The 15,695-nt window shown below is 35.2% G+C and overlaps 9 protein-coding genes and 1 non-coding gene across 10 annotated transcripts; 6 read left to right on the top strand and 4 right to left on the bottom strand. All coding sequences in view use genetic code 12, as the record gives it.

Moving 5' to 3' along the window:
• Positions 1 to 392: 392 nt before the first annotated feature.
• Positions 393 to 707, top strand: DEHA2G09944g (DEHA2G09944p; the record flags this gene model as incomplete). Its single annotated transcript, XM_461979.1, has 1 exon — positions 393 to 707. The coding sequence occupies one exon, from the start codon at positions 393 to 395 to the stop codon at positions 705 to 707; it is 315 nt and encodes a 104-aa protein (XP_461979.1).
• Positions 708 to 1,050: 343 nt separating this feature from the next.
• DEHA2G09922g (DEHA2G09922p) lies at positions 1,051 to 2,652 on the top strand (the record flags this gene model as incomplete). The annotated part of the gene is made up of 1 exon (XM_461978.1): positions 1,051 to 2,652. One exon carries the CDS (start codon positions 1,051 to 1,053, stop codon positions 2,650 to 2,652), a length of 1,602 nt encoding a protein of 533 aa, XP_461978.2.
• A 470-nt stretch (positions 2,653 to 3,122) lies between these two features.
• Positions 3,123 to 6,659, top strand: DEHA2G09900g (DEHA2G09900p; the record flags this gene model as incomplete). The annotated part of the gene is made up of 1 exon (XM_461977.1): positions 3,123 to 6,659. The coding sequence occupies one exon, from the start codon at positions 3,123 to 3,125 to the stop codon at positions 6,657 to 6,659; it is 3,537 nt and encodes a 1,178-aa protein (XP_461977.2).
• A 285-nt stretch (positions 6,660 to 6,944) lies between these two features.
• On the top strand, positions 6,945 to 7,916 carry DEHA2G09878g (mitochondrial 37S ribosomal protein MRPS9; the record flags this gene model as incomplete). The annotated part of the gene is made up of 1 exon (XM_461976.1): positions 6,945 to 7,916. The coding sequence occupies one exon, from the start codon at positions 6,945 to 6,947 to the stop codon at positions 7,914 to 7,916; it is 972 nt and encodes a 323-aa protein (XP_461976.2).
• A 75-nt stretch (positions 7,917 to 7,991) lies between these two features.
• DEHA2G09856g (DEHA2G09856p) lies at positions 7,992 to 9,338 on the bottom strand (the record flags this gene model as incomplete). The annotated part of the gene is made up of 1 exon (XM_461975.1): positions 7,992 to 9,338. One exon carries the CDS (start codon positions 9,336 to 9,338, stop codon positions 7,992 to 7,994), a length of 1,347 nt encoding a protein of 448 aa, XP_461975.1.
• Positions 9,339 to 9,496: 158 nt separating this feature from the next.
• Positions 9,497 to 10,123, top strand: DEHA2G09834g (DEHA2G09834p; the record flags this gene model as incomplete). The annotated part of the gene is made up of 1 exon (XM_461974.1): positions 9,497 to 10,123. The coding sequence occupies one exon, from the start codon at positions 9,497 to 9,499 to the stop codon at positions 10,121 to 10,123; it is 627 nt and encodes a 208-aa protein (XP_461974.2).
• A 21-nt stretch (positions 10,124 to 10,144) lies between these two features.
• On the bottom strand, positions 10,145 to 11,121 carry DEHA2G09812g (DEHA2G09812p; the record flags this gene model as incomplete). The annotated part of the gene is made up of 2 exons (XM_461973.1): positions 10,145 to 10,855; positions 10,912 to 11,121. The coding sequence occupies 2 exons, from the start codon at positions 11,119 to 11,121 to the stop codon at positions 10,145 to 10,147; spliced, it is 921 nt and encodes a 306-aa protein (XP_461973.1).
• An 819-nt stretch (positions 11,122 to 11,940) lies between these two features.
• On the top strand, positions 11,941 to 13,764 carry DEHA2G09790g (CBS/PB1 domain-containing protein; the record flags this gene model as incomplete). Its single annotated transcript, XM_461972.1, has 1 exon — positions 11,941 to 13,764. The coding sequence occupies one exon, from the start codon at positions 11,941 to 11,943 to the stop codon at positions 13,762 to 13,764; it is 1,824 nt and encodes a 607-aa protein (XP_461972.2).
• A 63-nt stretch (positions 13,765 to 13,827) lies between these two features.
• On the bottom strand, positions 13,828 to 14,517 carry DEHA2G09768g (DEHA2G09768p; the record flags this gene model as incomplete). The annotated part of the gene is made up of 1 exon (XM_461971.1): positions 13,828 to 14,517. One exon carries the CDS (start codon positions 14,515 to 14,517, stop codon positions 13,828 to 13,830), a length of 690 nt encoding a protein of 229 aa, XP_461971.1.
• Positions 14,518 to 15,171: 654 nt separating this feature from the next.
• Positions 15,172 to 15,411, bottom strand: SNR17. The gene has a single exon (XR_003013371.1). It is a non-coding gene; the product is annotated as a U3 RNA (small nucleolar RNA).
• Positions 15,412 to 15,695: the final 284 nt, after the last annotated feature.

The following is a 15,695-nucleotide window of genomic DNA, read 5'->3' as shown; positions in this document are numbered from 1 at the left end:
CCCTTACAGACTAGATATACAATATACTTCTAGTTATATCTGAAATCCTTAAAAAGTTTATATTTAATGAACAACTTTATTAAAAACTTAATCTTTCTCGAACGGAAGTAATCAAATACCCAACACTAATAAAATATTGAACTCAATAATATTTACAACGAATGCAAGTCCTCTAAAATATAATTATAGTTATAATGACGCACAAATGATCTCCACAACGATCGTTTATACTTCTAAGCGTCAATTATAATACTTCAGTTATTGTTACTAGAGATCTAAATATTCCCTGGAATAATTTACGGGGCAGAACAACGAGCGACATTTTCGGCCGCTAGAGAAAAACGGGATTAGGCTAACAACAACCCCAGAATATCGTCAGATTAAGCGAAAAAATGGCACCAACAACCCAAGTGGACTCCGACATCGAGTCCCAATTGAAATCCGCCATCTACTTGATGGTTTCCAAAATGGTAGAACAAGACTTGACCAATATTGACAAAGAAATTTCCGCAACACCAACTTTCGTAGCATCGCTTGTGGAATTGGTCTACAATCAGCTTCTAAACCTTGGAGAGGACTTAGAGCTTTTCGCAAATCATGCCGGGAGATCCACTATCAAGCCGGCGGACTTATACATGGTTACTAGGAAGAATGATATATTGACAAATGTCTTGCGGGAATTCGAAGAGAACGAAATGGAAAAATAGTGACCTCACAGCTTTAACAGACCAGGAGCTCAATCATACATAACAGCAACGGTATCCTCCGTCCAGCTACGGAGAAACGACTTCGGAATGCATTTTATAGCATTTGAATCATTCATATAGCATGTTGATAAAGTGGTTAAAATTGGTTAAAATTCAACAATGGTAATGCGAAATGCATTCACTGCCTATTTAGGAAGTCATACACGGAAATCGCGATTTTCAATTAGATTGCCTAATTAGGATTAATTTAACATTCGAGAAACGCGTAGAACCTGAAAATTATATATAGTAGGAGAAGACCAGTTTGATTATAGTGATTTGATCCACAAGCAATTGAAGAAGAATGCAAGTGAGAAGTGGGATGAAAAGAGCGTTACAGGACATTGAGCTTCCATCAGCTAAAAGAGGTGGAAAGAGCTCAATTGATAAATATAATGTGCTTTCCGACAGATCAAATATTATGCTTCAGTCTCCACCGGTGACTCCAGACAAAGAGAGGGTAGTTGACATATCTCAAGACTTGAAGGCCAGCAATGATGGTGTTAAAAAGCTCACTTTCTTGACGCCACCAAGTACACCTACCAAAGGAAAAGGAACATCTGTGTACTCGAAGGCAAAGGCATTATTTCAGAGAAGTGCTAATAATGACGGGATCAATACCACGCACTTAACTACAAGAGATGAGGAAGCAGAGCTTTTGAACAGATTTCTCGTAGATAACATTAACAACAATACTTCCGATAGTTTATACATATCAGGACCTCCTGGGACCGGCAAAACGGCGCAAATAGAAATATCGTTGAACCATGTGATGAAGGAGATTGGAAAAGCCGTGAATGTTAACGTCTCACAGGTGGGTCTGTATAGAACTAGATTGGTGAAGATGAACTGCATGTCCATTTCGAAACCAGAAAACGTATTCCACGAGATATTCTGTGCTATGGAATCGCGTGAAGGACAACCTAAGAAGTCGTACAATAAAAAGAAAACTGCTGACGATGTATTCCTGTTGCTTACAACTGAATGTGATATCGACACCACAATCTTGTTGCTTGATGAGATGGATTACTTAATTACCAAAGATCAACAAGTACTATTCCAATTATTTAATTTTGCATCGAAGCAGAAATCTCATATCTTGACAAACAAGTTGGTACTTATTGGTATTTCGAATGCGTTGGATCTTACCGACAAGTTTTTGCCAAGATTGAAACGAAACTGTTTAAACCCCCAATCATTACAATTCATGCCTTACACTTCAGACCAAATCAAAACCATCATCATAACCAAATTGAAGTCTCTAGTCTATGACGAATCAACCAAAGAAAATCAACATCCTATGTCCTCGATCCCCATTATACACCCAGCTGCCATACAGCTCTGTTGTAAGAAATCTGCATCAGTTACAGGTGACCTTCGTAAAGCGTTCGATATATGCTACAAAAGTATAGAAATGGTCGAGCACAACGTCAGAGAAGCGAACCCATCTGCAACACATACCTTCCAAACCGCTCCAAAAGTCTTAATTTCCCACATTGCAAAGATATGTGAAAACTCATACAAGGACAACTCGTTGACCAAGTTGCATAACCTTAACCTATTACAGAAGGCAGTATTATGCTGTTTATTCAACCACCTGATAAATCTCGCCTTCCCTTCGACCGCCAAAAAAGACCTCACGGTCAATTCCTTTTACGACTTCTACGTGAAGCATTCTCTTGATAACGTCGATAAATTATTAGGGAGATTAAAAAAAGGCGAGTTCTTGGAAATTATAGGCGCCTTAGAAGCTGGCTCGGTCATCAATTTATCCGAAACAAAATCCATGAAGTCAGGTATGGAGATAGGTAACAAGTTTATCAAATCCAACGTACCTTACGATGATTTACTAAAATCTATAGGTGACATTGGTGTTTTGAAGAAGGTGTTGCATGGTAACAATTAATTATAGAGTTATAAAGCGCAATAGAGCATTTAATATATATTAATATAATAATTTACACTTCATTCGTAAAGTAGTACCGTTTTCTTACTACTACTCTTAAACCATCAACTGCTTAATACTGGCTTAATGAGTGTCTTACTCATAAATTACTTTTGTAACACAAAAATAAAAAAATCTTTAACTGGCGCACTCTAATGAAACTATAGGCTTATATATATATAAAGAAAGTATTATAGTTAGCGGTTAATAATAAAGAGATAATTCGCTAATCCATTTGGAATGGGATATTAGAGAAAGTATATTATAACCTAGGAACTTATTAAGAGTATTAAAGTAAATATTAGATTAGAATTTACTTTCAATATCAAAGGTTAGTTGAAATACTTATTATTCTATAGTATATTATACGAATTTGAATATTGGTGAATAAAGTACATCAAGCTATCAGCTAAGAAGAATAAATAGGTAACATGTCATCCTCTGGGTCTAGAGGGCCACCTACCAATCGATATAGCGATAGAGGAGAGTACGATTATAACAAGCAGAGGAGGAAAAATTTTTATAGTGGGTCGTCTAGAAGAGGAGGACCAGGATCGTCGTCTCTAACGAGGTCGAAGTTACCAAGTAAGGCGACTGATGGAAGCATGGGGCCTACTGAAACGCATTATTCGAGTGCTGGAAGAGCAAGATATGGAGGTAGTAGCGGGCCGAATTCACTATCACGGAGTTTTGGACCCAATGTGCGAGATAATAGAGGTTCTTACGGTTCGTATGGGTCGTCTAAGGGTGCGTACTCGTCATATAATCAAAATTCTGGGTCTTATTATTCAGGATACGGGAATTATGGAAATTTTGGTGGTAAGAGTGGGGACTATCTGTCAACTAATTCATCGAATTTCTACAACTCTAGAGGTGATAATTGGAGGGGAGAAAGAACTGGTTCTTCTGGAGATTCGAGACTCACATCCTCAAAATCATTATCATTATCAGCATCATCATATAACGGCAGGCTTTCAAATGGAGCTATTAGTAATCCAAAGTCATTAAGTGCTACATCAACAGGTGAGTATAGAAAGGATAGATATGGACCATATAATCAGACAGAACCGAGCGGCAGCAAATGGAAGAGTAATTATAATTCGGGCAAACCAACCTTGAATAGTAGAAATTCTTTTCCAAGTTCTGCCGGAAGCAGATCTTTTTCAGCCAAGGATAGGATGAAGGGGTCGCTTAGTGGTAGCTCATCACTTGTTAATACTGGTAAAAGGGGCGACACATATTATCCGTCCAGATCTTCTTACTCGGCAAATAATTCAAGTCAAACATTCAATAAGTCCCAAGTCGATCGCTATTCTAGTAAGGTCAAATCATCTCCACAACTGGATTATTACAAAAACAGAAATCTAAGTGGAGAAGATGAAGACAATGCATATAATAAGAGAACATATAGTGATCATTATTCACCTAGTCCGAGTAACGACTATGAGCAAGCAGATGATACTAAGGAATCTGAAGATGACTATGAACCGGATATATCACACCATAATATAGCAAAAGAAATCCATGACGAAATGCAGAACGATAATCATGCGGGTGAAAATGATAATGAAGACGATGAGGAAGATGATGAAGATGAAGATATGGAGACAGAAACGAGAGAGAATCTTATTGAACGGGATAATAATCTAAAGTATGCTGATGAACAGAACGATGAAAATGATGTGAAAATTGAAACTGAAGTGATCAATCCTCAGGTTAATGTAACGCCGATTGCTAAGGTTGATCTATCCAATGAAATATGCTATCCCGATGGATGTGAATTCCCTGTTGATAGATTAGAATCTGACTTTAAGAATTTACAAGCAGAATTTGAAAAATTCAGCAAGACTGACGGTAACTATTTGAAATATTCATTAGCAAAGCCGATAGATAACTTGCATGATTATCCATTTTTTACAAACAATTTAAAATTGTTTACCCGTAAAAGAGAAAAATTAACGATAAATTTATCGCACAACAAACGATTAATACAGCGTAAGAAACTTTCTCTATGGAAAGATTATTCAAGAGGTCTTGATGAATGGGAATTACAAAGGGAGAAAATGGATCAGCAATTAAAATTAATTCATCCAGCTGATGACGAAATGAAAAAGGAATTGGACGCAATAGATGTTAGAATCAAAGAAGACTTTAATATTGAACCTACAAGTGCTAAGGATATTCCACCTCCTCCAAGCAGTAATAACCGTCGAAATCGTAGACACGGTGATTTGGTCACTACAGAAGCGGAATTTCAAGAGATCTTACAATCATTAGGTAAAGAACAAGAAGAAGATCCTATGATTAGAGCTCAAAAGGTATCTGCGTCGATTCCCGATTTTATACTTGATCCAATTGAAAGAAATGTTGTTAAGTTTATGGATTCGAATAACATTGTTGATGATAAATTACAATGGACTACTAGAGTTAAAACTGACTTTCATAATAATTTCTCAACGCAAGAGCATGCATTATTTTGTGAAGGGTTTTGCATGTTTCCAAAGCGATTTGGAGCGATCTCTAGGCATATGGGTGGTTTGAGAACTGCCGAAGATTGTGTTGTTCATTATTACATGACTAAAAAGGAAGTCAATTATAAGCAATTGGTTCTCACTTTCAAAAAGAAGGCAAATAGGAAAAATAATCGCCGTGGTAAGATCTCAAAATCAAGAAATGTTTCTCAAAATGGTACCCCTATCTCAACCCCAACAACAGAAACCGCAATCGAGAATGGTGTGTTAGAATCTTATAATAACACACCTACATCTACGGAGAACTCTACAGAATATTATGGAGAAGAAGTTTTCACGGAGACAGGCAGAAGAAAACGAACTACAGCACCCCTGTTTGAAGGTAACGTGTCTGAAAAGAAAAAGACTGATTCGCCTACTGAGGTTAAGACCAGTGATTCATCTATCCTGTTACAAAAGAAAAAAGCAAGAAAGCAGAAAAAAGAAGATACACCAACAACTGCTGTTAATGAGATCGTTGAAGCCAATGCGGATATTGTACCTGTCAGTGTGCCAATTCCAGATAGTAATGACATTGAATTGGAGGCCAAGGGAAGTGAATTTGAAAACATCCAAAATTCAGAACAAAACGATTTGGAATCAAAAGAGCGTCGTAAAACAATTTCAAGTTATTGGAGTATTACGGAAGCCAATATGTTCCCATCTTTGTTGAAGGAACATGGTACTAAGTGGACTACTATTGCAGATAAGTTGACTACAAAATCGGCAACAATGGTACGTAACTACTTCCAACGTAATGCCGAAAGGCATGGATGGAATGAAGTCGCCGAAAAAGCGGATGAAAGATTACAAGCTAAATTTGCAGCGGTGTTAAATACACCTTCAGAACAGAATGCGGCACAAGATCTGATCGCAGAAAAGTATCCTATTCACCCTTCTCAGCCTCCTGTTATCAGTACTTCTATAACTCCAACTGCGGCGCAATCCGCTTATATTCCAATAGGAACTTTCCAACATGTGCAATCAACCCCACAGAATCACTCGTCACCTTCACCTTCTCTTCTTCCACCTTCTCTAGGTGCCCCAACGAGTTCAATCAACAATACACCAATTTATAGTAACGGCTCCAATGACTCCAATGCTTACGAGAATCATGGTCATGTTCTCAACAATTCTGAAATAAAGAAAGAAATGAATGACAAGCCTCAACATCCTTCTGCTATAGCTGCAATGGTAACCAAACCAGTTCTTCCTCATTCACAATTACCACGTTCATCAATAATGAGTTTACTTAATTCTGACTCAAGTCCAGTCAAACCTGAACCACCAAGAGCCGTTAATGACTTGAAATCTTTACTTAACTCCCCATCGAGTAATAGCTTACCATCGCTCAATAAGTATACCACTCCACCATCAGGAAATGGTTTGAATGCTTTACTTTCTGCGACTACATCATCTAACCCTGATGGAAATGACGATAAAGATAAAAAGCAATGATTTTGTTTCATTATTATTTAATCTTTTTATTTCCGTTGCAAATGTATTATATTTAGTTAGTTCCAGCCTGATATACCTAATACTTGTACAATAGTATAGCAAGGTTGAATATATTTATTCATATTAATCATAGTAGGGAACAGAATGCTTACATAATATGTCGCTTTTTTTAAACTACGTCGTGTGATGGCTAAGAAATTTTTCATAATAATGTTCATAAACCTCAGTATATCTAATACCTTTATCGAGTAGTATTACAGTTGAACTAGTTCATAACGTAGCATAATGTCGGTAAGACTGTTATATGGTATAAGTGGGTTGAGAATATCCACTAGGACATTCTCTAAAACCGCATTTAGATTACAAGAACAAGTCAATCAAACACAAGAATCCACAGATACTGAAATCAATGGAAGACCATTAGTTCCTGCTAACTTGAAAAATGCAAAAGGTGAAAGACTTATGATCCCTTCTAAATTGCAGGAGAATGCGTTGAGGAACTATGAATTAGAAAGATTAAGAATTATTCCTAAATTGAATACTTTCTATGGTGGTAACCCAGTACACGAAGAGAACTTAAATACTTTGAATGGACTTATCAGAAAATACATCAACCTTCCAACTCGGATTGTGGATGACAAGGAGATACAAAACACTAAATTTGTGTCGTTTGAAGAATATAAGACAAGAATCCAGTCTGGTACTAGACTTAAACCTATTCACCACAAAGAATTGACCCAGTTATTACATAGGTTAAGAAGTATCGATCCAGAATTAATGCCAAGGGAAGTTTCTGATGTATTGGCAAAGTTTGCAAACACCTCTAGTGAATCAGCCAAAGCTGCACAGAAAGTGAAGACTTTGGATGAGTTTGGTAGAGCTATAAGTCTTGGTAAGAGAAAGAGATCAGTCGCTAAGGTGTACTTAACCAAAGGTGATGGTCAAGTTATGGTCAACGGTAAGTCTTTACTTGAATACTTTCCAAAGGAAGCTGACCGTCGTAGAATTGCATATCCATTTCAAGTTGTTTCACAAGAAGGTCAATATAATGTCTTTGCCGAAGTTCAAAGTGGAGGATCTACAGGTCAAGCCGAAGCAGTCATGTACGGTATTGCCAAAGATTTAGTTATTTTTAACCCATTATTGAAATCAAGATTACATAAGTCTGGATTAATGACTAGAGATGCAAGAAAAGTCGAAAGAAAGAAGCCAGGTAAGGTTAAAGCTAGAAAATCGCCAACTTGGGTTAAGCGTTAGGTTTCTTTATATAGTAGCCTTACCATGTCCTTATATTCATGTACATATCATATAATTAAGAAATACGTGTATTCATTACTTATCACACAAATCTTCTAAATAGTTTAAAACTGATTCTAATTCGCCCTTTTCATACTTAGGTACTTTACCTTGAAATGAACTGCCTTTACCACCACCTTTCAATCCAGAGATTCTCTGTTTTAACTCAACCTGTATTTCGGTCGCTTTGGGTCCCATTATCTTAATCATTCCTCCTGTACCAGATTGGTAGTCACCATTGATCAATAAAACAGTTTGGTTTTTGTCTAAATCTATCCCACAATCTTTATTGTCTTTTATTAATGTGCTTAATTCCTTTTGGAAAGCAGTAATATATTCCGGGCTATTATCAGACCTATAAATAAATTCAGTTTTATCGTTCTTTTCTTTGAAAGCATTGAATGTTCTATTAGCCTCGATTCCAGCTAACTCTTTTAACAAATTTGATTCTCTAGAAGTAGATTTCTTATAATTCAAATTTAGTACACCAACTTTTTCAGCCACTTCTTCTATTTGACACGATAATTGACCACCTGAAACAGCCTTCAAAATATTATGTTGTTTTATCAAATACTTATAAACTCTTGAACCACAAATAAAATGTAAGCGTGAATTGCCTCCTCTGACGTTAACCTGATGTAACAAGGAGATGGCCTGAATCTGTGAAGTAGATGACAAATGAGTACCACAACATGGATTTGAATCTAATTCTCCAATCTTAACAATTCTAATAATACCTTTGGACGTATCATAATCATCAGGTATATGGGATGTATCGATCTCTGCGCCATGCTCATCAGGTGTAACTACCTTAATTGGCAAACCTTCTAATATATAATCATTCACCTTTTTATTGATTTCTTCAACAATCTCATCACTAACCTTCCTTGGGAGCTCAATGTAATTAATCATTTCATTTAAAGACCAGCTCAAGGTTTCCAAGTCATATGTGTCTAACACCGCAGACAATAGATGCTGTCCAGTATGCTGTTGCATAAGATCTATCCTTCTATCCCAGTCTACCTGCAAAGTAACTTTCGTCCCAGGATCTATCGGACTAGGAACTATATGAAGTGCTGTTAGTTGGTTTCTTAAGACCATTTGCACTGGAAGTCTATTATCATTCGGTAAAATAATAGAGCCAGTATCAAATGGTTGACCACCACCCTCAGGAAATAGAATAGTATCAGCTAACTCGACAGCATATAATTCCTTTTCTGGTTCAACATTTTCATTTCCTTTCTTTTTATTCTTGTTCTGTTTATCTTGGGCATTCTGGGGTTTATGTTCAAAGCATGAAATTACAACAGTTTGTAAATTTTTCAAAAATGAATCTTTTTGGCAAGCTAAGGCACCAACAATAGTGGATGAACTAACGGTCATATCTAGCAGAGGTCAATGTGTATTAGTGTAGGTCTTTGGAAATATTTTTTTACTTTATGAGTAATCTCGATTATCTGCCTTCTAGTTGATCAAATGCGCTACACTTTTTCAAACATAATTCCACTCCATTCTTTTAATTCTTCAATTCTACAAATAACATGACAAAGTTTGAAATTACTCCCGCATTAAGGGATATTATTGAAAAATCAGAGATACCTGCTGAGTTAGCAAATAATCTATTGTCAAATGCATATATATCCCATGAAAATTTAGTGCTGTTCTATAAAGATTTTAAACCAACTCCTACTTTAATTGCACTCATTAAAAGTACAAAACACTATACTCCTAACCTCAATGTGAGTAACAAATCTACACCGAAGTCAAAGGAATTCATCAAGTCAATGGAGCAACTCAGACTAAAAAATAAGGAAGAAGAATACCAAAGATTAATTAGGCCAAAACAAGAATTTAATACGTTGTACGATAACGGACTGGAAGAGATAATAACACCGGCCCAGGCACACAAGGAGTTAAAGAGTCAATTGACTACGATTGTCAATATTTTAATAAGTGTTGGTAGTGTAGTTTATGCTATTTGGTACTGGACAGATAGCTCAATGAAGTTACAAGATGGTTATAGGATATTATTATGTTTATTCTTTGGCATATTAGTATTAGTTGCTGAGGTTGTGGTCTACATGAGCTACTTGAATAAAATTGAAGAAGCAAAAGTTAAAGAACGAAATAAATTAGAGGTTAAGAAACTTGTAAGGACTCTTGAATGAGAATATAGGTATAAATTTCAGTTAATGCTGAGTTATCGAAGCAAATGGTGGATGAGGCGGCAATTCTTTTAGTATATCAGTCATTGCTTTTTGGTCTTCACGTTTCTTATTGCTCATAATTCTCTGCTGTTCGAGTTGCAAAGTTCTGTAATAACTCCACTTAATTATAATTGACATTATATCCCAAGATCTAAATTCGGGCCACAAAGTATCAACAAATTCGATCATACAGTTATAATTACATTGCCATAACATAAAATCACTAAGTCTGGTATGACCACTCGTTCTTATTAAGATGTCTAACGGTGGAGTGTTTGGTCCCATGTACATGTTATTAGTTAACGTTTCCAAGGTGATATGTTGGTTTGATTCTATTTCCTTTGATTCAACCTTCTCAGCAATGCTTTGAATTGAGTGAACTATATCATCACGCGAGGTGTATGGAAAACAAACATTCAATACTTTAGCGGAGGATACGTGCTTAGTTCGTTCTTCTATATCTTCTAAGTCTTTTAATATGTCGCTTGGTATCATTGTCCTATTTCCGATTATTTTAATTCTAATATTGTTAAACCTAGCATATGATTCTTCTTTTTCAGATATAAATTTTAATCTATCTCTTAATAAAGCAAACAATGTATCGACCTCTTCTTTAGATCGATTGAAATTCTCAATAGAAAAAGCATAAACCGTAACATGAAGAATTCCAAGCTTATAGCAAGTATTCAATACCTATATATGTGTTAGTAATTACTTTCCGTATATCTTCTCTTCGTACCTTTACATACCTGAATTAAAGAATCGGCCCCAGCGTTATGGCCGTCTTTTAGCTCCATATCTTTAGATTTTGCATATCGTCTATTCCCATCCATAATTAGGCCAATATGCTTAGGGATTGGTGAAGTTCTCATCATGGAAACGATAAAATCCTTCACTAATTCTATAGCGTACGTAAATAAAGGGAACGTGAACACCAATGATGTAACTTTGCTAGACATTTTATGTAAATGAAAACAATAGGAAGAGTATTCTAATAAACAGAAATAGCCGCCAATTAGAAGCGAGATTTCTTGATTTATATATCCCTTTCAATGTGGTTGCAAACTATTTCTCACCATACTAACTCATGCCTTTATTATAATGGTCCACATTGTAACTTTATACCACTACCTTGCTAACAAATTTTACTCTCTCATTTTTCCTGAGTACTCCAATATACTTCAATAGTAGATGTTACCAATTTTAATATTTAAGTATTGTTTATTCGAATATGTTAAGATCTATGGTTCAAATTCAGGCCTGCGCGACTTAATCAGATAAGGGTTTGATAACATTACTAACGTTGTTTCTATTTCAATATTATGACTATATGGCAATCTTTTCTCTTCTAGAAAGACTGAAAACAGGTAAGTGATAAGGATAAATACAAAGAACGCAACTTAAAATAGAACTATATGCTTCTACTGAATATTTATGGACATATATAAAAGCTCTGCGGATTTTGTAACTCAATTAAATGCCGAGTTGGGAGGATGCTACAATTTGCTAGAAATTAGTTGATATTTTTTCAGATTAAAACAAGTAATTCTGGAAGTACATATACATAAACCCCTTCAGTTATTCTATTTTGGTGTCTATCCACTATTAGAATGAAAAATTATTCTGTATATAAGTGGCCCCCCTCCCCCAATAACTGCTTTATCCACAAAATCAATGTTTACAATTTAGCTTTGTTAAGAACTAATTGATAAAACTTTTCTTTTATTTAAAAGATATCGATTAATAACTAAGTACTACATAAACAAATCGTAGTAGCTATGTCGTCATATAGAAATACAAAGAAAACTTCCCTCAATGGAGATGTGGATCCATTTATCGATGTTTCTGACTCCAGAAGAAGACAGTCCAAAAGGGACGATGCTATAAGAAGAAAAATTGAGAATGATTTGAGTAAGAAAAAGAAAAGTGGAACCAGGACAACAAAACATAAGAAGGGGGTTCCAGGTACGGTGTTATCGTTGAAACCATCCGAGCCGATCATTTGTAAAACAAGTTCGACGGTTTATGAAGTGTCGCAATTGATGTCAGCAAAGAGAGAAAATTGTATATTGGTTGTGAATGATATTGGGGAATTATTGGGTATTTTTACAGCAAAGGACTTGGCATTTAGAATAGTTGGAGCTGGATTGAGTGCCACTCTGGTGACAATTGATCAAATTATGACTCCAAACCCAATGTGTGCTAACTCTAATACCCCTGCCTCAGAAGCATTGAATTTAATGGTGCATAAAGGTTTCAGGCACTTGCCAGTTTTGGACGAAAATAATCAAATAGTTGGGGTGTTGGATATCACAAAATGTTACGCCCAGCAGATGGAAAAATTAGAAAGAATGCATTCTTCTTCCAAAAAGTTATACGAAGCATTGGATAATGTTCACTCAGAGATGGGAATGATGCAGCAACCTTTACACGTTTTTCAATATTTTGAAAACTTGAAAAATAAAATGAATGGGCCTACTTTGGAAAGTGTGTTAGATGCAACCACTACTCCAGTATACACCACTGTCAAAACGACTGTGTATGATGCCACTGTATTGATGAAAGAAAATAAAACAACTGCAGTGTTAATAAAAGATACCAACGAAGAGGTGGCGGGAATTTTCACCTCCAAAGATGTTGTATTAAGGGTTATCGCTGCTGGGTTAGATCCAAAGAAATGTTCAATCGTTAGAGTGATGACCCCACAGCCTGATATTGCCAAACAAGATTTATCTATTCAAGAAGCGTTGAGACAAATGTTTGAAGGTCGTTATTTAAATTTGCCGATTGTCGGAAATGAAAATGACATTGTTGGTATAGTTGACGTTTTGAAATTGACATATGCCACTTTGAACCAAATCAAACAAACTGAAAGTAATGATCTTATCAACAGCGATGGAAAATCTGGTAGTGAAACTGCAATCAATAGCGAAGGTCCTGCTTGGAACAAATTTTGGACTTCTTTGGATAATGAAGATTCAGATTCTGTCCATTCAGACTCTGTTACAGGTACCGGAAGTGCTCCTCCTGATGTGACACCTTCTGAATTTCATTCGTTCAACTTTGATATCAAACCCTCTGATTCAATTTCGCATACTGAATCTCCTAAAAAATCATCGAATTTGAACAATTCTACATCTGATTTATCGTATACGTTTAAATTCAAGTCACCTGCAGTAGAGGGACGTGTTCATCGTATTTCATTAAAACCAAGTGAAGGTGTAACTAAATTAAGAAGCTTAATGGATAGCAAATTGTACGCTAATGACTTTGAGTTTATGAGAGTGGTTAAAAATGATCAAGATGGTGAAAGCTATGCTATAAGTTATGTTGACGATGAAGGTGATATTGTTTCAATCACTTCTGATACTGATCTTTTAGACTGTGTCAGAATCAACCAACAACTTAATAACGATAAAGCAGATTTATATATACATAATCCACATGAATCTGCACCAGTCAACGAAATGAAGAACAAAAAACAACCTAAGCAAGAAAAACAAGAAATCTTGAAGGGAATACCCAATGAAGTTTTAATTCCTGGTGCCTTAGCAGTATTAGCCACCTCTATTATTGTCGGCTTTATAATGAGCAAAAAATAATTGCTAGTATCTATAATTTAACAATTATTTATTTAGATATTATATACATGAGTAACTATTCGGTTAGTTAAGAGAAGCCTCCTTCGCCTTTTCGAGGAGTTCATTATATACGGCTTCTTGTTCTTCTTTAGATAATTCTTCATTTAAGTAAACATTAGGAGCAGTGAAGTCTTCACGACGAAGTACAATAGCATTTGGATTTCTTTCATTGGTCCATCTAGTGGAGATAACATCGCATAATTCGTTATATAAAGCATCTAAAGTATGCGATTTGGTTAAGACGTAGTCATTGATATCAAATCCTAAGTTCTGCTGTAAAAGCTTAGAAAATTTAAATCTAAATTCTAAGTCATTCAAACTAATTGATGAATAACCACTGTTTAGTTCTATACCGTTTACTTCTTGATATGTCTTGTTGATAACGTTTTGTAATAATTCAGGTGAATAAGTATTCTCGATATCTTTATTTCTCACAATTTGGTTTTTCCATTGCAAAACTTGGAAATCTGGCATCTCTTCACTGGCAATAAATGGCTTGAATTCAGGAGAGTTTTCTTCATTCAATATCACAATCTTTGAGTCTTGGTCTGTTTCATAGTTATCTTGATTCTGAATTATATCATCTCTCTGTTTCAATTGTTTTGAACCGAAAAAGTTACTGATGAATGGTTTTTGAACACTTTGGGAAAATGGCCTTATGCTTATATGACGCGATGCAATGCAACGTGTTTGTCTGAATAATAATGATGACATTGTATACTAATCTGATCTATGTGTTGAAGTTACAACCAGTGGTAGTAGTATGAAAAATTATTGAAAATTTAGGAATAGAAGTTACACAAAATATTATTATTTACCCGGATACATGGGATATTTTAACTGCAAAATATATAGCTATAAAACAACTACTTTAAATGATTGAATATATCAAGATCTTCTAGAGAGTTACTGTTGCCAGTATCGATATCTCAAAAGATTACATTGTTTAATAAATATTTAAAAAATTGCAATATTTCAAGCATCACTTCAAAGTCTAATGCAAATAAGACAAATAAGGCAAATTGTTGATCCCTTTATACAAGAGAAATGTATCCTGAATCAATGTGACATATACTGAGTTAATTATCCCATTATAAATTTGCTAGAATTATCATCGTATATCTTAAACCAACGATCGGTCATACTGAAATATACTAATTGCGTTGCGATGTTCAACAAATATGTATGCTGTCTATGTGTCTACGAGCTAGAAGGAAGTAAACTGATGTTTATTCAATATTTAGGATATTTAGGTCGACATAACAACATTGATAATGAACTATAGTCACTATTGAAATAAATTTCAAAGTAACTTGTCAGACAGCCACTTACACCCACCCTAGTTTAAAACATCCGAAGAAGTATATAAAAAAGGGTAAAGATCATCGCTCCTTTTGTAAAGATGAGGAATAAATTCCAAATCTTCAAGATAAAAGGCAAACAAATAATAGATGACCGAATCGCTAAGGATTACAGACAAGCTAAATATAGTTCTCACTTTGAGGGTATAAGGGTATCTCACTCATCAACCAAGTTGGATTCAGTGGCTCTTTTGAAGAGTCAAAGAGGGACGTGACCTATAGAAATGATCCTATGAAGTACGTCGACAAAGAAAAAAAGAGAAAACATAAAATAAATTTTTATTCGATGCCCTTTTATAGTATTCTCGCGGACTCTGAGAAAGACTGTATAAACATATATGCAGTCCATGCAGAATTAATATGAATTATTATGAATTAGTGAATTATTTATGGGATTATTGATCTAGTAAAATATATATATGCTAGACTATCTAAACGAAGATGTTCATTTGTCTATTGGTGTAGACCACTAGAATAGTACAACCAACTGGATTAAATATATCGTAAATGTAACAATCATCCTTCTAAATA

The sequence above is a fragment of the Debaryomyces hansenii genome, assembly GCF_000006445.2.
Source record: "Debaryomyces hansenii CBS767 chromosome G complete sequence".
In the NCBI taxonomy this organism is placed as follows: Eukaryota; Fungi; Ascomycota; class Pichiomycetes; order Serinales; family Debaryomycetaceae; genus Debaryomyces; species Debaryomyces hansenii.
Note: the sequence above shows the minus strand (reverse complement) of the source record. Positions and strands in the feature narration are given on the sequence as shown.